The 23,455-nt window shown below is 31.4% G+C and overlaps 2 protein-coding genes across 2 annotated transcripts in view; both read right to left on the minus strand.

Annotated features, from left to right (window-relative positions):
• The window catches only part of LOC143243107 (serine/threonine-protein kinase atr-like), a 34,631-nt gene extending 34,557 nt beyond the window's left edge, over nt 1-74 (minus strand). The window contains exon 1 of the mRNA XM_076486856.1: nt 15-74. The gene's annotated coding sequence lies outside the window, so the exon portion shown is untranslated. The remainder of the gene's footprint in view (nt 1-14) is intronic.
• LOC143242269 (serine/threonine-protein kinase ATR-like) overlaps nt 1-21,556 on the minus strand; it is a 29,218-nt gene extending 7,662 nt beyond the window's left edge. The window contains exons 1-6 of the mRNA XM_076485636.1: nt 21,445-21,556; nt 19,660-19,817; nt 16,016-16,135; nt 7,039-7,174; nt 1,219-1,367; nt 816-929 (exon numbers count right to left, since the gene is read on the minus strand). Of these exons, the coding sequence (XP_076341751.1) occupies nt 816-929; nt 1,219-1,367; nt 7,039-7,174; nt 16,016-16,135; nt 19,660-19,793 (653 nt within the window). The 5' untranslated portion in view covers nt 19,794-19,817; nt 21,445-21,556. The remainder of the gene's footprint in view (nt 1-815; nt 930-1,218; nt 1,368-7,038; nt 7,175-16,015; nt 16,136-19,659; nt 19,818-21,444) is intronic.
• Nucleotides 21,557-23,455: the final 1,899 nt, after the last annotated feature.

Here is a 23,455-nt window from a genome sequence, read left to right on the forward strand (position 1 = left end):
TTCTTAAAACAAACATCTTCCTTTTCTTCATTGCTTGCATCTTGTAAAACATTAACCATGATGTGAGGAAGAAGAAAACTGTTGTCTTCACATCGTTTTGTCAATCATGAAGCATGACTGAAAAACTCTAGCTGTATTCTCTCGCTTTATCTGAGAAATTAAATACACAAAACTATATAAATTTTATAAAACTAAGGGCATTTAAAACATGCTAATGAGCATGGAAAAGTTAGTTTTAAATTGAAATGATTTTGGTTGTTTTTCTCTATGGCATAATCTGTTCTCAAAAGCAGTTTTATAAAAACTATTCTGCATTATTTCTTTTCTTTCCATTAAAAACAGAAAATTAACATATACAAAGACAAAATGAGAGAATTTTAAGTGTAATGTGGTGATTATAATCTAGTACTTGTCTTTGATACTACAGTAGTCTACCCCCCCAAAAGAAATTCTAAAAGTGTATACCACCTTTATGTTCTAAACATATTTGTAGAGTAAGTTTCAATAATGTGCTCCTAATGGGCTAAAACTGTGACAAATGTCGCAGAACTGTGTGCACGTTACTTAATAGTTGAAATTAACATTCTCCTGAATTAGAAAAGGAAATGAAACTCAGACTTACAAGAACTGTGTGAACAGATATGTTTAGCTGAACTGTGAGGTGCCTCTGTTTCAGTAATACTTTTATCTACACAGTCTGATCTCTAGTTCAAATTTTGTCATGGTTTTAATTAATATAATAATCACCTATAACAATAATATTGATTAGCAACCTAATTATCTCATTTCTTTTATCACAGAAAAGTGCTTCTTACCTTCTGAGAAGACAAGATGCCCAATTACAGGCCCAATCTTTAAAAGTGCTTCCTAGTTTGCTCCCATATATTGGGCATGGAAAGGAAGTCCTCTTGTTACTAGACATAATGTACCTATCAAATAATAACAGAAAACCTGATGAACTTTTTTTTTAACTTTTATTAAAAGCAGAACAACTTCAATATTCAAATAACTTTTCAGTTTATGTGAAATATTAAAAAAAATTGAGTTTTTAATGTTTAAACTATGCTAAAATACTGTTGAATTGTAATGTTTTATAACACAGTAAAGATAAAAGAAAAACATAACACAATGAACAATGTTAGAAAAAAAATTGATAAGAAAGAAAATAACTGAAAATTACTGTCTAAATTTCATTATAATAAAAAATAAAATACATACCTAGAGTGCTGCAAAGGTACCAAAATTTCTTGAACCTCTTCTGAAAACCTGTTCCAAAGACTACCACTTGGTCTCACAATTTGTGACAACTCTCCACTTTGACAAGTATATATCTGTAAGGTTTCCTGCAGTGCATAAGATGCACAGTCCTACAAAAAAGAAAAATGTGTACTTTACATAAGAAAACAGTCATAAACACAGCATGAAAAACTTCAGTTCCAGAAAGAAAGAAAAACGTTAGGAAGTGGAGAAATAAAAATAACAATAAATACACACAATACCATATGTTTACTGTGAAAGGCCTACAGTATCATACGTGACTATGTTTACTGTGAAAGATATAAGGTATCACGTGTGACTGTGCTTACTGTGAAAGATATAAGGTATTATGTGTGACTGTGTTTAATGTGAAAGATATAAGGTATAACGTGTGACTGTGTTTACTGTGAAAGATATAAGGTATTATGTGAGACTGTTCACTGTGAAAGATATAAGGTATTATGCAAGACTGTGTTTAGTGTGAAAGATATAGAAGAAAGATATAAAGTATCACGTTGTGACTGTGTTCACTGTGAAAGATATAAGGTATTATGTGCAACCTTGTTTACTGTGAAAGATATAAGGTATCACGTGTGACTGTGTTTAATGTGAAAGATATAAAGTATCACGTGTGACTGTGCTTACTGTGAAAGATATAAGGTATCACGTGTGACTGTGCTTACCGTGAAAGATATAAGGTATCGTGTGTGACTGTGTTTACTGTGAAAGATATAAGGTATTATGTGTGACTGTGTTTAATGTGAAAGATATAAGGTATCATGTGACTGTGTTTACTGTAAAAGACCTAAAGTATTAAAAAGGAATATGAGAGGATAATGGATGATGATTTCCTTGATAAACAAATCCCAATTCAAGGGGAGTGGAAGACTTGTAATATGCATGAAGAAAAGTTCACATACAAAGGGCAACACTAAATAAGAACAGTTAATCTTGTGAGAGATGGCAAGTACATTGAAAATACATTTTCAGTATAGGGAAAATTAAGACTTCTGATATGGTAATTATCTACTCTCACAATATTAGCTAGAATCTTACATTGATAACAAGGAGGGACCAGTGTGAGGATATGACAAAAGAATATTTTAAAATTATCTGAAGGATATCTTGGAAATGAAAGAATCAGATCTTGAGATCATAGAAAGGGAAGTGGACCATTTCTGAGCCAGGGATACTCTTCATCCGATTATGGAACGTGTGAAATATAAGGGAAAAAATGAGAGGAGTACATCAGAGTGAGAGAGAATGTGGCAAGAAAGTGGTCATAACCAATACTGTAACTCAATCTCAAAATAGGAAAGGCAGGTAAACAAAAGATACACCCCTAGGTGTACAGCAGCTTGGATGCAATGGACTACACATAGTAAATCAACTACTTTCAAAACATGCCCATGGGATACCAACATCCATGTGAGTGTAGAATAAAGAGCATACCCTCTTTACCTCAATCCCATGAAATGGGGAATTGAAACCCACTCTAATTCCTGGGTATGACACTAGGATTAGATCTGAGCTATTGAATTGGTATCAACAGAATGTCTGTTGCATGTAATCAACTCTCATAACTGTGAAATGGGCCAGGACCATCCATAGACAATATCATACCCCTAATATTAAGATGAGAAAACAAGAAACAAGAGATAGCCAATGACAGAACCAGAACAATTTCACAAATCATTGCTGTGACCCACAGCCAAGATGGAGGAAATTGAGTTAGGAAGATAGTTAACTTGAAATATGTGTGAGAACTTAAGTAAATGAGTTCACTCTAAATTCAAAACCTTCTTATAGTGTAACAACATTTAGTTGAGAGTAGGATGACAGTTTCCAATAAAGGGATGAATTACATCTTGATGTCTCATTCTGTTGTCAATGGTTATCATAAAGAGAAGAATATCACATCATCTACACCCATAAAATACCACCACCCTATTCTGTAATTGATTGGTTATTGTGAGTAACTCATTCAGCTGGGTGCCTTCAGGGTCAACCACCTCAGCAATTTGGAACTGGAGTTGTAAGGATGCCCATACTCCACTTGAAGCAAGGAAGGTGACAATGTGGTGGTGAAATCCAAAGCAGTATCACCACATAACCACAAAATCTTATTTTGAAAAATCAAACCATACTGAGTTATTAATTCTAGGAATGATTGGGATGGACAACAAACCCCTTCTGTTTTCCCATTCAGTCCAAGGGTGATACAGTCTGGGATGGGCTTGGTTATGAAACACAAAATATCATGAAAATCATGAACCTATATGTGATTTTGTGGAACACCCCATCTCAATGGTGAATGTGTGAAGCCATGGAAGATAAATTGAACACATCATGGAAGTACAGTGTGGATTTAAAGTTTAAAAAAATCCTGGTGTCTGACCACAGAACAGGATCAAAATAATGATGAATGAAAAGAAGACCTGTGAAAAGAAAAAGGAAAGTATAAATAGAAACTTAACAGTCAGTCACACAGAATTGTGAAGAATGGCTACAGGTGGAAGATAAAACCCCAAACAAAGAGGAAACTGCAATATAATGGAAGACTTAGAATGGATGACAAAGGCAAGCAAGGGAAAAGTGAAATTGTCAGATCTGATAGGAGTATACCCAGAACAAATTCCAGGAGAAATAGACCAACTGAAACAAAAGATGGACCTAACTGGCAAAAAAGTAGGTAAAAGATCATGAACAGAGGAGGATTGCCAGAGGATAAAGAAAACTTATCCTGGTAGGAAGCAGTATGTCAACAAAGAGCTCTCACTGAGCACAGAAGCCTACACGGATAAAGTCAAGGGGAAAGATGGAAAATGGAAGAAAAGGAGGAATCACCATCTCGAGCTGCTAACAATAATGCCATATCCCCAAAAGTGATAGAACCTTGTGAGCAGTAAATACAACCTTAAAAAAGAAAAAGCTCTTCCAAACCTAAGCACTGTCAAATGAGAAGTGATAGTTCAGTAGAGGAGTGTAGAAGGAACCACATATGTCAAATGAGTATGTCACACGACGATTCGGATGAGAAACGCATTGAAATCTTACAATTCCAAAAGTGGGGAGCAGAAGGTTTGAAGCATGTGTAAAGTTCACATATGTGAGAAAAGATAATCATTATGTTGGAATTTCATATTTTTTTAGACCTAAATACAGCTTACTTACTAAGCTTGATAAATTATAGTGGAATTCTACAGTACTGATATTGTAACTTATGACTATTTTGTTTATTTATACTGTATATTTGTTACCTGTAAATAACAGTATTGTAAATACGTATATAATGTATAATAATTGAAATGTGACTGTATTTTGCACAATCCTTTTCCACTACAACACAGTCAAAACAGGTCACTCTGTGGATAGTAAAAATTAGTTCCATATAACTTAATACAGTAATATGACACATGTGCACTGCTTCACTGTAGCTTCTGTATTGTTAGGCATGCATGGATGAAAGGTTGTTATAATAAAAATAATAAATATATATGAATGTATAATGTTATAAGATTTAAGCTATTTAGTCTAAACATTTGTGTTTTCATGTTATACTCTGTTGTCATCCCAGAATGAAAAGGGCAAAATTTATATATATACACACACACACACACACACATTTTGTTTTTTGGTTACGAAATCAGTAAAATCAACCAAACCTACACAGAGATTCATTAGTAAAAAATAAAGGGCAAAACATAATGTTTTTCCTTAATAAACATTTGATAAGTTTTGAATGTTATATTTTGTATGTGAAATTTGAAAATTTTCTGATGCATGAAAGTATTTTTCATCTCAAAATGTTGGATAAGAAACATGCAAAAAAGAAAAAAAAGAAAAAGAAAAGCTTACGACTTCATAAAAAAAACACAATATTTTGCATAACAAATCTTGTAATATTTATTGATAATATACCAAGTTCCATCAAGATATATTTATTAATTTAAAAGTAATAGCTTGAAAATTGTATCAAACACAAAATGATTATAAAGCCAGTCCCAGAGACTAAGCCTGTGTTAAAAAAAAGTCACATATACAATCAACATAGATTCGTTATACAGTACAGTTCTTGAATTCTGTGTACACCAAAAGGTCTCCTCAAGAATAATTACTTCTTGTTACAAACTTTAGATATTGGCACTTTATTAACAACCCTATAATCTCGAGTGTGTCTAATATTTTCACTATCTACAAATACATGAAGCTCAACAGGTCTTTCACTCACAATAATGAAAAGTCCAAAGCAATATTGCAACTTTATCAATGGGTGCTTCAGAACACAGGATACAAACATTATCAGTCTACAAAGAATTTTATTTCAACACATTAAGTCTATTTGTAAGTAATGAATGAGCTTATAAAAGTGAAACCTGTTAGTCCTAAAATTATGCAGATGTAGCTTAACACTGTTTCAGTGAAGAAATTCCTTCACTTTTAGAAGTATATTCTCTTCTCTAAATACATTTCACTTAGAAACAAAAGTGACATTTCTATATTTTTTGCCCTCCCAGAAAACTGATTTGCTGATTCCACACAAAATTCTATGTCCTGAACAATCTTAATGTTCCTACTGACTAGTGATAGTAGTGGATTTGTAAAGACAACACTGAGGTCTCTTCTCCCTGGTTTCACTCAATTTTATGCCACTAAAGATGGTTAGTTTATGTTTTCACTTCATGCTCTTTTTTTAAAAAAAAAAAAAAAATTTCTGCTGGTGCCTGGCACACCTTTACTACTTCATATAGCTGGAAGGTCTTGTCTTAGGCTCCATGCAGGTTGGCAGAAGTTTATCAACTGTAGTAATGTTATTAACGGAGTTACAAAATGTTATACAGGGTGTTCAGAAAGTCACTGTGCAGTTTTGTAATTATATGTCTATTCAGTCTATTTCAAGCCAGCAACTGACATCAGTGTTTAGAAACAAAATAAGAAGGATCCAAGCCAACAGGGGTCACTTTTAATATTGTTTATAATTGTTATTCATATTTACCTCCTGTATTCTATATTGAAACATGTCTGTTAATAAATATACAAGTGCACAGTGACTTTCTGAACACCCTGTACAAATGATCTTTTGATAGTTTATTTATTCTATTTACCTGATGACGATTTAAAACTTTCTCCATTTACAGTGTGTTTCAGTGGCGAGTTATGATTGTCACAATCTGTATTTTGTTCAAAGCATATATACAATCCAAAATGGTATGCAGTATTTGAAATATATAAAAGCACATTCTGCTGTCATTCGTAAGTCCAGGATTTGGAAACACACCTTAAAATGTGGCTTATGTTTTGTTGCACTGAACTTCTTCACCCATTTGTATCCATATTTTGAAGACCACAGGAGATTCAAAACATGTTTGTCCATATTTCAGAACATCATGTTACAAACCATTTGTTGGGTAAGAAAGCAACTGGGTAATGTAAACTAAATGTCATATCTCACTGAATATCTAGTGATTACTGTGATCAACAATTTGTTTTGAGATTTCTGAAAAAATTTAATATCTCATGTATAGTGAAAGAAATAAATGGCAAGGTTCATAGATAATTAAGATTATATTTTAAACTAATTTTTTTTAAAATAAATGATTAAGTTTTAACAAATGAAAAACTTAAATTTAAGTAAAGTGAAAATAAAGTATTTTTCAAATCTGTGCAACTTTTGTATAGGTAGTCTAATTATTCTAACCATTTCTCATAAGTATGTCAATGTGAAATAAAACCAATAACACAGAGTCAAAAGACACACTTCAGTATAAAATAACCACTCACTTGTATTCTGGTGTCTTCAGCTGCTAGGAAAGACCTAACTAGCTCTTGAACCAAATCATAAGCAAAGTTTTCATCTTCTACACTTAAATAAAAAAATGAAGACTTTTGGTTCTCACTCAATCTCCTCATTTCTAATCTAAAAACAAAACAAAAAAAGATAAACATTTATTTAAGTTTCAACTCAAACTTCTCTACTTCAAAATAATCTGTATTCCTATATGTATTCTTGAGACAGCTAATATGGATATTAGAACTTTAATTAACATAAAGCACAGAAGAATATTTTGGTCTTCTCATGTAATCTTCAGGTTAACAAAGAGAGAGTTTGCAACTGACTCTGCTTTATGTTAATTAAAGTTCTAATATCCATACCAGCTGTCTTCAGAATACATTTTTTTACTTGAAGTGTGTTTCTCATCTTCACGAATGTATTCCTATATATTACAAATAACTTATGAACTGTTGTTTAGAGATGCACATAAATTATTCATGCAAGTTAATGTAAAAAAAAAAATAAAAAAATGAAGGGCTTTCCAACATCTTTTCTAAAACTTGTCATTTACTGGGATCTATTTTACTGATTTTAACAGATACACGAACTCCAATAAACTAAGTTTATTATATTTTGTAACAAAATAATTGCACTGAATACAATAAATAAACTGCAGTGAGTCCAATACAGCTAAAAAACAATAGAAACAGGTTACTGAATAAGTACTACTGAATTCTTCAGTCTTCATGTTCCCTTAATTATACTTTTTCAATTTCAGTGCAATAACAAGTGATATGAGCCTTGCATCTTTTTTCCCTAAATACTGTTCTTTACCTGCAGTTTGCAACAAAAATCAACTTGTATTTATTGAACACATTACTTCAACTTGCCAAAAGGATTGCTTTTAAACCTGACTGACTGCTTAAACATAAAATACATCACCATGCAAAATAATTCAGTAAAATAGATTCAGTCATATTGTCATGAAAAACTTCCTTCACATTATTATGTACATAACCACTATTTTAGACTTTGTGATGTTTCTATATAATTGTATTTCATGACTGTTAAGCACTTTCTCATTTTATTATGGCAATTCCACCTAACAAAGAAATGGAAACTTTGTTAATCAAAACAACTTTGATATTTCTACATTGTGTTCAGTTGGTTGGTGTTTATTGGCACAAACCAACTAGACTATCTACACCAAACAAGCAGTAAAATAGGAAAAGGAATGTCTTATAAAAGGCGTTTGAAAAAAATAAATTAAATTAAAACAAAACAATGTCCAAAATTTGGATAAAAGATCTAAATAGAATTAAAAAGGCAAATGGCCCATAAAAAGTTAAAGACATGAGGAAGTCGGACAGTGTTACCATTTCCAATGTCAAGGGTAAACCCATACTTAAGGCATATCAAAAATGGTGCCATCACTTATGATTGTAATGATGGCATGACAGTAAAACATGGTTTATTGTGACTTGAGTGTTACAAAGGCCACAAATTGGTGGCTCAGTCGCAGATGAAAGAAAATAATGAGTTAAAAAGCTGTGACCAATGCATAACCTAGTAAGGACAACTTCCCCCTCTCAATCATTTGGAGAAAAACCTTGGCAGGTTGTACAGAGACACCTTACTTTAAACCATATGCATAAATAGGAATAGAAGAATGGTTTGAAAGATATTTATTAAAGAGATAGTACATTCAATTGGAAATATCTGCCTTCCTCAGATGACTCAAAGAAAGATAAACAAGTGGGAATGATAATAAGCTATTGCAGTATGGGCTGATCAGTGGAAACAGCAATGACATCCAATGGCACACCCAATTCTACCAGTGCACCTGAATATGAAGGCTAAAAAGAAGAGTGGCAGACTGTCTATTCTAAAAGAGCACAGCTCACTGAGGAAGATAGAACCTCAAGGGAATGCTGTGGTAAGGATTAAAGTTTAATAGCATATTGCCAGAAGCAGGGCTGAAAAACCTGGACCTGGGCAATCACTGGAAAGAATGGTGGGAACAGAGTGAGGAGTAGACACTGACTTGCCAATTCACTTATCCAAAGAGGGCAAAATACTCTTCACATTGTTGGAAAATAAATCTTTCTGCACTCGCACTGCAGCAGTGGTACATAGTGCAGAAGCATATGTCTGAAATGGAGTTGGGGAAAAATAATTTCTGAGTTTCAAGCTAAATGTTGTCAACTGTTTTAAAACACTGTACCTCTTTCTCCTCCACCCACCTAAGACAAGGACAAAAGTAAAAGAGGTGACAACCACTACTTTTAATGCAATGTGGTTCCAGTTTGTACTCATATGCATTGTGGTCTTTGCCACCACAAAAAGTGCACGTCAAAGAACTACGATGTGATGTCTTTGAAATCAAAACTGCTGGCACTGAAAAAAATCAGAGAGGGTTAGGAATATACCCACACCTTACAATTCAGGTAGATGTCAAGGCAGACAGATGTAACAATTTAAATGTCAAAATTACGACACTGGTTGGCAGCATAATTCTGTCCTTGCAAGTGAAGAAATGGCTGCACAACAGAAACTCCTTGGTTGGGGAAACAAGCAAGAATCTCCAACTCAGGAATGTTCTTCAAATTACTCTCAACAATTACTCCTTGTAAAGAATTCACAGTAGCAAGGGGGAGTAACATCAATGGGTATATCCCCAATGGCCTTAAAATTCAGGAGGTGTTCACTGTGTTTTGGGGTTGATATTTCCACAAAGATGTCCCCAAAACATAGCTTCTTGATGGACTTGGGAAAGCCAATATTCCACTTTAATCCCTTTTAAATGAAAAAGGGAGACATATGCCCTAAGGATTAATCAGATAAAGAATGAAGGATTAAAAATTGTGCTACAAGATCTGATGGTTGTGGTGATTTTCAAGGATTATGGAATTCATAAGAGTGAGAGGAAGATTTACTACCCATTGACCCTGCCCACAATGGAGTCCTATGAGGCTACACGTTACAATGCTAAACAAGGACATTGCAGCTACACCAGGGTTTCATGAACATCATACCCGAACACCAACATCTGACACAATGTCCACAACACCTGTTGAAAACGTCCAAAACTGGTTCTCAGGTTAATCCTGGAAGGGGTCACCACAAGGCCACCCATCTACAGAAAGTAAACTAAAAATATGGAACCTTTCCTGGTAAGACCCCTTACCACACAAAAGAATCACACCAAGCACATAGTGTTCAGCCTTTAAATTTTCTTATACAATAATATCTATTATTTAAAACACAATCCATGAGTTAGGGAAACATTTATGGTGGGTTCATCCTTCTCTCAAAGTCTAAGAGTACAATACAAGATTTGGTTCTTCTGTTCTGTAAAGCCATTTTCTTTGCACTAGGGAGGGGGACACTATACTTTACTTGTTGATTTAAGATAACTAAATGTGAGGGATGCAAAAAGAAAACACTTTTACTATTTTGTGCAAGAGGAACAAAATCCAGCCAACTGTCAAAAAAAGGACAGAGTGACACACATGTAGCTTATTAGATTTAGGGCATGTATCTGACTTTACTTTACATGCATGCTTTTGAATCACATGTCAAAGTTAATTTCATTATTAGTATAGATGTATATGTAGATTTTACTAAGTAATAACAATAAACACATCCAACTTTTTGTTACTGATCATGTTTTTATTAACCAGGAAATCACTGCTCATGGTCCTGCAAACAGTTGTGGATTAATGTTATAAAAAATAGCCCTAGTCATTCTTATTCCTCATATCAACTTCATTTAAGGTGGGTGTAGTGTTTTGTGTCCGTGACTGTGCTGTGCACATTGGAGGAGATACACTCCACTTCAGAGGTGCTACCTGGAAGGGCTGCAGCAGTTGTCACAAGTTGGTGAATTAGTGAAGAGAAATGTGTGATTTTATAAATGAGAACAGAATGTGATTATATGTAGTTCTTATTGGTGTCTTTTATCACTTCCTTCAGCTGGACAGAAGATTCATCAATATCAAGGCTGTACTATTTTGATGATCTCTATTCCACTCTTTTAAATTAATAATTTTTACAAATATTATTCATTGAATACGACTTTAATAGTATCTGTTCTTCACTGTATAAATAAAAGCATAAATATTCTTCACTTCAAAAAATGCAAAAGGATCAACCAGAAAGTGTTCTGGACTTGGAAGGATGTAAATAGGCCTTTACAGTTACAACATATCAAGAGTGTTCTTAAAAATGAAAGAACCTACAACATCAAATTACTATGAAAGTGGTAAATTCAAAAGGACACAATCCTGATGAAAATAATTTTGAGTTTGAACACCTTTGGTAGACCTGTAACATTGCATCACCATGAAAGTTTTCTCAGCTCTAAATGTTACAAGACCTGTAATATTAGGTAGTCATAAAAGTGTTTTTGGTTCTAAACGATGCAAAAAAGACCTGTAATAGTCATGAAAGTGTTCTTGGTTCTAAATGATGTAACAAGACCTATAATGTCAAATAGTCATGAAATTATTTTTGGTTCTAAAATAATTATTTTACAGATAATAAAATAATGATATTACAGATATCAGATAGTCATGAAAAGGTCATTGCCCTTGAAAGAAGCAGCAGGCTCTTCATTATTATATCTTCATGGAACTTTCCTTGGCTCAGAAAGTTGTAATGGGACTTGTAATGTTATGATTTCATTAAAGTGCTTTTGGATTTAACCCTCTCATCATGAATTCAGTTAAAATGACCAAACACATGACCTCTTTGTACTCATTTCAAGTCTTAAGAAAACTTGGTAGTCTTTCAGTTAACATTACAAGTCTTTCACACACAACAAAATCATATTTTTTGAAGTATTTTTAACAAACTACAATAAAGGTTTGTCTGTAAATATATTATGTATTTGTTTTGAGGATGCAGTGTGTAAAGATTAAAAATATTTTTTCTCCTCCAAAAAAGTTTCAGTATTCCTTTGTGCAATTTATAAAACCACTTAAATACATTTCAAATGTTTTTCCCAGAAAACTTCATATTTCACCTTTCATTTTCTCTACCCTATCTTAAAACCAGATCAGTCAGTTCGATTAATCTCCTAACCACCATTAAATAAAACTAAATTACCCTCTTTTATTCTTAGAATTGTAACATGAAACTACTTTTGTTTATCTGATGTAGTTTTAAGCTCATAATAGTGCACATACATTTATAATCAAATTTTGTTTTCTTGCACTTTGAACCTTTTCTAGCTACTATCTGTGCCATTATAAGGTTTAAATCACTTGGAGCACATGCAGTTCATTTGGGTGCCTTGTGAAACACTTTTATCATATTATTTATTTTATCTAATTTAGTCTTTACTAACCTAAAAGATCCCTACTTTTATATTTTAGTTACTTTTATAATAATAAATAACAAACAAACATGAAAATCAAGAAATAAAGTATTTACCAAAACTTCTTGTTTCTTGCTGTTGATTGTCAGTGAAACTTAAGCCTGTTTTTTATACTAATGGTAGTAATGCACTAAACAATTATTATTTATTTAAATAATATACTGAAGATCACAGATTAACTATGCGACAAGAGACTTTACAATTTTATCCAAGCTAGTCATTGTGATTCCTGTGGGAACCAAAGTTGTATTATAAGTGAAATTCATGCCAACCTAATCAAAACATAATTTAACACATCAATTGACAAAAGAAAAGCTTGACTTTCTACTATCTACAAGTAATATGTAATTAAATGTAAGAGAGAATTAGTAACAAATTCTGAAAAGGAGGATGTGACAGATGGCAAGGGAGGATCTGATTTTCTATTTGATAGCTCTGTAACCAAATAAAATTGAAAGTAGCAACAATCACAGTTAGTGAGAGATTTGTTTTAGAATTTCGCACAAAGCTACTTGAGGGCTATCTGTGCTAGCCATCCCTAATTTAGCAGTGTAAGACTAGAGGGAAGGCAGCTAGTCATCGTCACCCACTGCCAACTCTTGGGCTACTCTTTTACCAACGAATAGTGGGATTGACTGTCACATTATAACGCCCCCCACGGCTGAAAGGGCGAGCATGTTTGGTGCGAATGGGATGCGAACCCACGACCCTCAGATTACGAGTCGCACGCCTTAACACGCTTGGCCATGCCGAGCCGTTAGTGAGAGAAACAACAATTTTATAGTAAGTACTTTAAGCTTAATTTTGTACTTTTTCAAGGGGTGGTGGGTAAAACAGAGAAGAGAAGGAAGAATACTTAGGGAAAATTCAGGATGTTTTTAATATTACCTTGTAGAATTAAGAACTTAAAACTTACATACTATTAAAATATGGATTACTAGTCAAGTTCTTATGTTATAATAATTGTTGTATCATAAACAAAAAAGCAGTTTAGTAAAAGTTTGAATGTAAGACACTAAAACTTTGTATCATGTGCAGTAAAGGACACCAGGAGTGAAATAGGGTCGATTTATATGACCAACCATGTGACCTCTTTGTACTTGTTTAAAATCTTTTTAGATTAAATACTTTTAACTTTCAATATAGTGTGTATATCTTCACAAAATATGGCAGTGTTTAATTTTATATTGTAAGTCTTTAACATACAAATATATCATATTTTTAGAAGTATTTCAAATAAAATAAAATAAATATTTGTCCATAAGTATATTGAGTATTTTTTTATTTTTAAAGTCCGTGTGTCAAGTAATTTTCACATCTAAATTAAAAATACTTTTCCTTATCTCAAAGTCTCAACATTCCTTTATTTAATCCCTAAGACTTCCTAAATACATTTGAAACTGTTTCTTTTAACAAAATTTGATAATATATGTATATTATTTCTCTAACCCACTTCAAAATGAGATTGGTAATTACGATTAACTGTGCAACCATAAAAATAAAATAAAATCTGAATTACCTACTTTAATTTCTATAATGACTTCGTATAGTAATATAACAACCCATTTGTTTATCCTAATTAGCTTTAAGTTTGTAACAATATGCATTTATTTATATTTAAATTTAATTGTTTTATTGATTTTTGAGACATGACTTACTACTCTCTGGATGCTTATAAGTTGTAAATAACTCCGGGAATGTGCAGCTCCATTATGCTATTGAATTACATTACCAACGAGCTACTAAAGCTAGTAAAAGCAGCTTACATGTGAGCCTCAAGAAGCATCTTTATTTTATTATACATAAAAAATAACCATGAAAAACAAGAAATAAAATACATCACAAATATTTTTTTGTTTGCTCTCGGTTGTTAAAGAGAGTTAACCCTAATTTTTGTATACTATTTATTCATTGTATTGCAATTAATGAGTTTTATTTAATTAAATACTACTCCAAACAATATAAACTAATAACATGCAAAAAGTATACAAATTCCATTACACCTCAAAATTTTTCTGGCTTTCTGACTAGAACAATGGTCATTACAAATTAATCCAAGCTAGTCATTAAATTTCTTAGAGGAACATTGTTCATACTCTGAGAGAAACTGACATTTAACTGTTCAGAATAGAATGTTATACAACACGGCATTTGATAGATGAAAAACCTTGAGTGTCTGCTGGTTATAGGTAATATATAATTAAATGTATGAGTGAACTAGTAATGAATTATGAAAGAAAAGATGTGATGGGTGGGTGTGGCAGAATGGGTCTGATTTTATATTTGATAACTCTGTAACCAAACAACGTTGAGGACTATAATAAAAGTGGTTTACCTGAGCAATGACAATTTTATGGAGAATAGTTTATGTACAATTTCATACTTTTTTAAAGGATGATGACAGGATAGGGAAAATTCTGTATTTTTTCAAATATTACTTTATAGAGTTAAGAACTTAAAACTTATATGCTATTAAAATATAGATTATTAGCTAATATTTTATGCTATTCTAATTGGTATAACATAACCATAAAGTTATTTAATAAACATTTTAATGTGTGACACTAAACCCTCGTGTTATGCACTGTAAAAATATCTCAGTGGATAGGGTAAAAGGATGCAATGGGATACATAGCATCATATCCTCATTAAAATGTTTTTTGCTCTGAAAGATGCAGTAGGGTTTATATTATTACATCTTCATGAAATTGTTTGTGGCTCAGAAAAATGTAAGAGGAACTTTGTTCTAAAGGATGCAACAGGACCTGTAAATCAGATCTTTGCGAGTGTATTTGACTCTGAAAGATGTAAAAGGTCCTCTAACATTAATAGAGAGTGAGAGTGCTCTTTACTTTCAAGTATGTGACAAGAATTGTTTACCTCACCATGATTCTGAACAATCATCAGATCAACAGGAAATTGCTCTTTACTATAAAAATTTAATATAATATCTAGCATTAAATTTTTAAGCAATCGTACACTGCTCTAAAGTGCAGATCTGTTATTAATTCATACCAACTATCAGTTAAATGCTCTTTTATTAGATATAAAAAAAGTTTGTACAGAATTGCTCTATCATAGAAGAAAGAGAGAATATTAAACATTTATCTTATAAAGATATAACAGAATATAATCCTCAAAGGTAAAGTGCACTAGTAGATGTATCATCAATATTATATTTTCATAATGTGTATTACTAAAAGTGTTTTAGTACAAAAAAACATTAATATATTTATGAAAGCTTTAACTGCACCTACAAAAATGTTGATCTTTATTTGTGTCTCTAACACAGATGCTTTGTTTTTGTTTTAAGATATTCACAGAAACTTATTCATTGGCCATCTGCACTAGACACCCACAATTTTTTAACTGACAATTTTGAGGAAAAACAACTAGTTATCAAAATCCACTGCCAACTCTTGTCTGACTACTCAGTATGATTTGGTTGTCATGCTTACAATGCATGCACAGCCTCAAAGTGTAAAGCATGATTTTTATTTCTAGTAATAAATGGTGGACAGGCATATGAAAAAGTCAAGCATATTAACCAGTAATCTAAAGTTGTAAAAAAGAATAACATAAATAAATATGAACTTCATACATACCTGTTTTCAACAACTAAAAAGTGGAATATAGTAGCAACTCCTTGTGGGTGAAACTGAAGAAGGGGCAGTAAAGCAGTCATCACCTGGTTAAGAAGGGATCCAAGAGATTGCAATTCCACACTGACACAAAGAAACAAAAGGTTAAATTCTGTATTATATAATTTTTAATGATTAGTCATACTTTCATATGCCTGAACATGCAACTATGACCAAATCCCTAAAACCATGATATTTTATGAAAACTGAAATTAGGATGCCATATTATAAATATGCTAATAAAAAAACTAAAAACAAAAACATAAACATGTAATGCACATAAACAGCACTTATGAAAACCAGATTTTGAGTGAGAACTGATAACAAAAAATGGACAATTTCTATTTTGGTCCTAAAATATGTTATAGATTCTTAACTTTTAACTCTTTCAACATGGGCTCGGTCAATTTGACCAACCATGTGACCTCTTTGTACTCATTTAAAATCTCTTTTGACATAATACTTCTAACCTTAAATAATAGTGTGCATATCTTCCCATAGTTTGGCAGTTTTCAGTTAATGTTATAAGTGTTACACAAACAAGAAAAATATTTTTAGTGAAGTATTTTCAATAAACTAGAGTAAAGATTTGTCAGTGAATATATGGATCACTCCATTTGCAAAGTAATTTTATGTTGAGATTAAAAATACTTTTCTCAATCTCAAAATTCCAAATTTCCTTTGTGTCATCCCAAAAACCTTTATAGACATTTTAAATGTTTGTTTCCAGTAACTATTTACATTTCATCTGTTATTTTCTCTACCCTAACTCAAAATGCGATCAGTCATTTTGGCTGACCTGGTAACTGTAAATAAAAACCTGAAATTTACATATACCTGTTAAGAACAGAATGTAATATATCATTTGACACATAAAAACCTTAATTTCCTATTGTTTATAGGTAGTATGTAGTTAAATGTACAAGAGAACTATTAACATATCTTGAAAGAGAGGGTGTGACAGGTAGGTGTGGTAAAAGGGGTTTTCTATTTATATCTCTGTTATCATGCAAAATTGAAGACAATAAAAATATGGTTTGCCTGAGCAATAACAATTGTATAGTGAGTAACGAATGTTTAATTTCTTAATTTTTCAAAGAATTGTGAAAAAATAAAGATGACAAGATACTTAGCAAAAATACATAATGTGTGTCATACTAAGGAAATTCAGAATTTGAGTTAACATTGTCTTGTAAAAGTAGGAGCTTAAAACGTATACTGTTAAAGCATGGATTATTAGCTAAGCTTATATGCTACATTAATTGGTACAACATAAACAAAAATTAGTTTAATAAAATATTGAATGTAAGACACTAAAACTTTGTGTCATGGTCAGTGAAGAATACATGGGTCAAATGAGTTAATAGTTACTGAAGAGATGAGATAGACAGATGGAATCTTACCTTCACATTATGACAACGAGATAAGTAGACTGATCCTAACCTTCATACATAACTAAAAGACAGATTTTTTACATTTAAGATCGCCAGGAAAGTTTACAGATTTCAACCACTACAAATCATTCAACTTCAGTAAATTAACTTCAGACATTGAATATCTTTGTTGATAAAAAGTCAGCTTGTAAGCAGTGTCAAGCCATCCAAAAATAAACAACTGGCTAGCTTAAGCAAAGTGTAACAATATCAACTCAAAATTAATTTGCTTGTCATGGACCTGGACTGTCAATACAATATTCAGTTCTAGACAGATAGAAAAGTCAGTATAGTTTATAAGTTTTTAAAAATTCTTGTATATTGACTAATATTTGCAATACTACTATCACAAACCGTAGTTATTGTTTTTGTTGTTGTTTGTATATTAAAATATATTTGTGTTAAGAAAATTGTGTGTATCAATTTTGTTAGCAAATATCATAAATTTGATACATATCAAAATTCAATTAACTTCTAAATTAAAATTTCACATGAGAAATCCTTATAACATCTAGTTAGCTTTATCAAATGTTTCTTAAGAAGAAATATTTTATTTCATGTCCATTAACGAATTTCTACATGGATTCAGTCGATTTGACCAATTTCGTAATCACCATATAAAAATACAAAACCAATATAAATTATGCTTTTTTTTTTACTCAAGAATGACTACAGATTACAAAACATAAATGTTTAGACACAACTGCTTAAATCTCATGACATTATACATTTATATAGATTTACTATTTTCATAATATTGACTTTTCAGCCTGTTTGGCTAACAATTCAGAAGTTACAATGCCACAGTGCATGTTTGCTAATGTTAATGTATCCAATAATATAAAACTGACCTTTAGGTTTTACAAAGTGACCTATATCATCTGCATTTTAGTGGACTAGTATTTGGTAAAATACAGTCATATACAATTATTATAAATTGTATATTTATATAGAACATTACTATTTAAAAACAAATTTTCTTAAACTAATTTATCTCAAAATGTAGAGCAGTAAATAACAAAGTAAGCAAACAATTATCAGTTTTAGTTACAACCTATGTCCTCATTGCTGTTTGTCTTAGCTTGCTAAGCCTTCAGAAATGTCCCATGTGGAGGTTATGAAACAAAATTTTCTTTTTGATATTTTATATGTACATTAGAACAATCAAACAGTTATAAATTACTATACTGATAACATAGAATTCCATTATAATTTATCAAGTTTAAAAACTAAACTGTATTTGTATGAAATAAAACAGGAAATCTAGAACAGGCTAAAGACTCAAATTAGCAGCATGAAGGTTTGTTTCGAAAGAAAGAGAGGACACCATCACATTTGAAAATGGCTAGGAAAATCATTAAAAAAATATTCTGAGCTTCTGATTGTTTTTTCAGATCATATATAGAAGTAAATGTATATACAAGACCATTTCTCAAAATGAAAAGATACGATTCAACAAATATTGTTATAGTTTAGAAAATTAAAAGGATAAAAGTGTTTTTTTTTTATTTCAGCTTATCCATTTGAGTTCCTAGTTGGTACATCTACAGACGTTGTGTTTTTACATCACAAGCATTTAATTTGAACCAGTGCTACATTCAACACAACACAGAACATATAAAATTGAAGTTTTGGTGTATTTGTTTAATACTTACTTTTAAACTACAAAATTAAATACTGTATAATATCAAAATTTGAATTATAATCTACAGTTTGATACCAGAAATAGAGATAAATTCATAAAACTGTATTTCAATAAAATTTTGAATGCAACTTAATAAATGTAATAACATGGCCTTTGACATGTGACCCATCTGAAAAGGGTTAATAAAAGTCATATTATTCCCTGCACAATGCAATGCAATACTGACTAATCACGAGTACACACTCCCAATAGATGTGAAAGATAAGTCTACAAAGATCATAAACACTTAAGACAACAAACCACATCAAATCAAAGTAGACGTTATTAAAGAAATATTTATAAAATATTAGACACAATGAAAGAATATTATTTTCAAAATTGTTTTTAGAGTTTTCTACACTTTTACCATTTTCAAGACCCTATGGAATCAATAAAATTATAAAAAAATGTGTTTAAGTTAAGAAATTTCATTAGATAAGTAGATTAATTAAAGTTACTTTTCTTGCAATTGCAAAGTAAAGAAAATATACTTATGAACAAAAGTGTTCCAGGCTTGAGTACAAATTTGAGGGAAATCTTCCTCAGTAAAATGAATAGCTATCTTTAGAGTAGCCATCACTTTCATCCTCACTGCAGTAATGTGCTTTGGACCCATTAGCTCCATAATAGAATTTAAGCTTCCTAATGCCTAAAATAAATGAGAAAATTAGTTTTAGATATAAAAGTTCTCTTTATGTATTTAATGAATTTTGAGCAGTTGTAAAGTTCTAGATTTTTTGTTTTATGAAAAACAAGTGTCCAGGTTTTAAACATGAAAACTCAAATATATACTACCAAAAATTAAGCACATAAGTGTCATACAGTGACACTGGTAAAACTTCTTACGTTTGTTTAAAATAAACCTGTCCAACAACAGTAATTAAATGAAATTTCTGATGATATAAAGATAGGGATGTTGCAGCTACAGTTTACATTTTAAAACTCGATACACTTAAGAGAAACTGCTACAATCTCTATACAGAATAACAAACATTTCATGTTTGCAAAACTACAAAAAATTCATTGATGTTGTATCACTAAGTTTAATACTACCAAGTCAGTTCTTTAAAAAACCTTAGAAACCAACAAAATTTCTTAATATTTCATTAATGTCCACAATTGGTTAAACAGGATGGAATACAATTATGTAACTACTCAAAATATTGTCCAATATTTGGATGTGTTGTTCCTACAGGCAAGCTTATCAATCCTTGTATGTAATGTATTTAGAGGTAGGAAATAATTAAATGTAAGCCTAATACTACAATATGAAGCTTCCATATATAAAGCACAAACCATATTCAAGAAACACTTCTATGGGTAAATGGTACATACCAGAGTACTGACCATTAGTGACAAAACATGCACCATACTCTAATTAACTCTAAAAATAACATATCCAAATATCCTACAAAATTAAACTATATTTTCTGTGAATAGATAACTGTGTTCCATTCAGTATTAAGTCTATAATTTTTTTTTCCTATGATAAATTCATGGGAGGATAACGATGAAGAAAGAGCTCGTTCTTTTATTGGAGCTAAGATGGTTAACTTCATCACCTTCATCCAGCATGATCAACTCTAGTTCTTATAACATACAACCTATAGTTACTATTTTGGATGATTACATCAGTTTCAACAATTCTTAGGATAAATGATACATAACTGGAACAGCACCTTACTAACATACAGACTTTTACTTTCAACCATAAGAGCTTTGTCCAACTGTATGAGTCAAATAATGGGATTCACGGTTACTTTCATAACAAACTCACAACTGAAAGCATGAAGAATGTTCAGTAGCATTATATGTCAAACCCTGGACCCTACAAGCTAACCACTGGGCAATGCCAAGCCTGTATTATTCATACAGGGAGTCTTTGCTCTTTCATAAATATTTATTTACATAAATTTCACTTTCATATTTTCAATATGACTTTAAGATTATAAAGTTTTTTTTACTAAATAATGATAACAATAGTTTAACTTAGAAAACCAATCATAAACAAACATGTTTTTTTTATACTAAATAATGATAACAATAGTTTAACTTAGAAAACCAATCATAAACAAACATGTTTTTTTTATACTAAATAATGATAACAATAGTTTAACTTAGAAAACCAATAATAAACAAACATGTGATATACATAGAATTTTATGGAACTGATTTTACTTTCTTTTAAGATAAATAAAATAAAATATACAAATGAATCACAAAACTTTCAAGCAATAAATTTAAATTTCCTAATTATCATGTAATAAAACACCTACTAGTTTCTTTTCCTCTAATGGAAAATTTGCATTAAGCAACTGGGAATCAAAGAAAGCAAGAAAACCCAAAAGTCGTGGCTGTAAAAATTTGGCCTATGGATTAAAATAAAGCAATCAATTAAAGGTTATAATAACTTTTTACTGATTTAAAAATGAATTTCAATTCCTCTTCACAAAAGTTATAACAAATACCAACTTATTTTATTAATGAAGCTATTTGCTCTGGTTATGTTTCTTACTCTACTTTTAGTTGTGTTGTAAAAATTATACCTGGTACTTATTTCCTACATATACAATATTACAATAATTGCTGTAATATAATGTTTAAGTATATAATTCTTAGGTAAATATACTTCTGACAACTTTAATTCTCATAAAAGATTGCGAGCTCACAATTCCCGTAGCTTGTAATTATTAAAATTGCTTTACTTGAAAGCATGTCCATATTACAGTTACGAGAAGTCTGTTTGTGGCCCCTGACTCAAAAAGTTTGTGCACCACTGCTGTAAATACTTTACTCTGAACAATGCTAAACTTATGTTATGTTAACTTATAATTTCCTTGTATAAATACCAGAATTTTAAAGTCAGATACAAGTAACTGACCAATATGACTCATCAAGAGTAAATAACTGACAAATTTTACTCAGAAACAATCATTTGAATTTTTCTGGATACAGGTTTTGTGACACACTCCACCTAATCAGTAAGAATTACAGACCCGTAAAGTAATGTGGTGCAGATTTAAAGCTAAGTACCCCAAATAGGTATCACTTGCTACAGAGCAGAAGCAGGTATGTAAAAAGACTACTATAAAGGTAAGAGATAAAAATAGAGTGAGAATTTACCATTTGAAGTCTATGGATGTTATGGAGAATAGCAACAGGTTGCAAGAAATAGCCAGTGAGGAAAAGATGTTCACATTATGAATATAATGTATAACCACCATATAAAATAAGTTTCAGATACCAATTTGCATAATCTTCTCTAATGTACAACAGAAGAGAGCAGCCATGAAAAGGGTGACAAGACAGATCTGGTGAGAGAAAACTTGAAAGAAGTGACAAGAATTATTTGTCAATGATGTATAAACCAGATTAATAAGTTGATAAAGCCAACAGGTAAAGGTTACAAACGAGAAACACTGTAAAAAAAAAATGAGTTCCAGGAGATAAAAGACAGAAATAGGAGTAATGGAAAGAAGCAGTGTTGGTAACATAACAACAAAGAGTTTGCATGGGGCAAAAAAAAAATAATCAGGATCAGATTGGGAACAAAGATGCACACAGATGGAAGTAAAATAGGTGTGAAAGTCCTTACCTCTTCATGCATTGTTATTTCAGTAAAAAACATTATGAGTGGGATAAAGAACATATAAATATCAATAGCAAAGCCAACCAATAACAACTACATGCAAACAGAAGCAAAAAAATTAGTCATCAAGAAGAGATGGTGTATCAAATGAGAGGACAAAGGTTAAAATGGAGGAAAGTAAAAGTTATGAAGGTCAATAATGAAATTTCAATCTCATAGGGCAATTAAACAGTAAGGATGAAGGACATGAAAGGAATGAAACAGGAGAAAGTATGGGAGAGAAAACAATGTGGGAGAAATGAGAAAATGAAAAGTATCGGATAATGCTACTCTATAGATTAAATTGCAAAAATGGATGAACCATTGTCCAAGAGCTAAGTAAAAAAGCTAGAAGGGTGTGGAACATTCATTTGGAAAAGTCAGAAGTAGTAACATAAACACAAGATAAACTGATAAACTGGCAAAAAGGAAGGGTGAACAGCACAAGAAAGAAGGAAGGCTACCTGTGAAGAGTGTGGCTTTGGCTGGAGGAAAAATGGTTTATTTGTTTTGTATTTCCACTTATTTAAATGAGAGCTATCTGTGCTGAGGAACAATGGAGAAATGATTTTGCCAAAGAAGGGATTGGGAAAGAAAAAGAGGCATGAATGAAAAAGGTTGAAGAGATGAAATCACAACTGTGCTGGCCAGAACAGTGA

Source organism: Tachypleus tridentatus, unplaced genomic scaffold, assembly GCF_004210375.1.
Source record: "Tachypleus tridentatus isolate NWPU-2018 unplaced genomic scaffold, ASM421037v1 Hic_cluster_2, whole genome shotgun sequence".
NCBI lineage: Eukaryota > Metazoa > Arthropoda > Merostomata > Xiphosura > Limulidae > Tachypleus > Tachypleus tridentatus.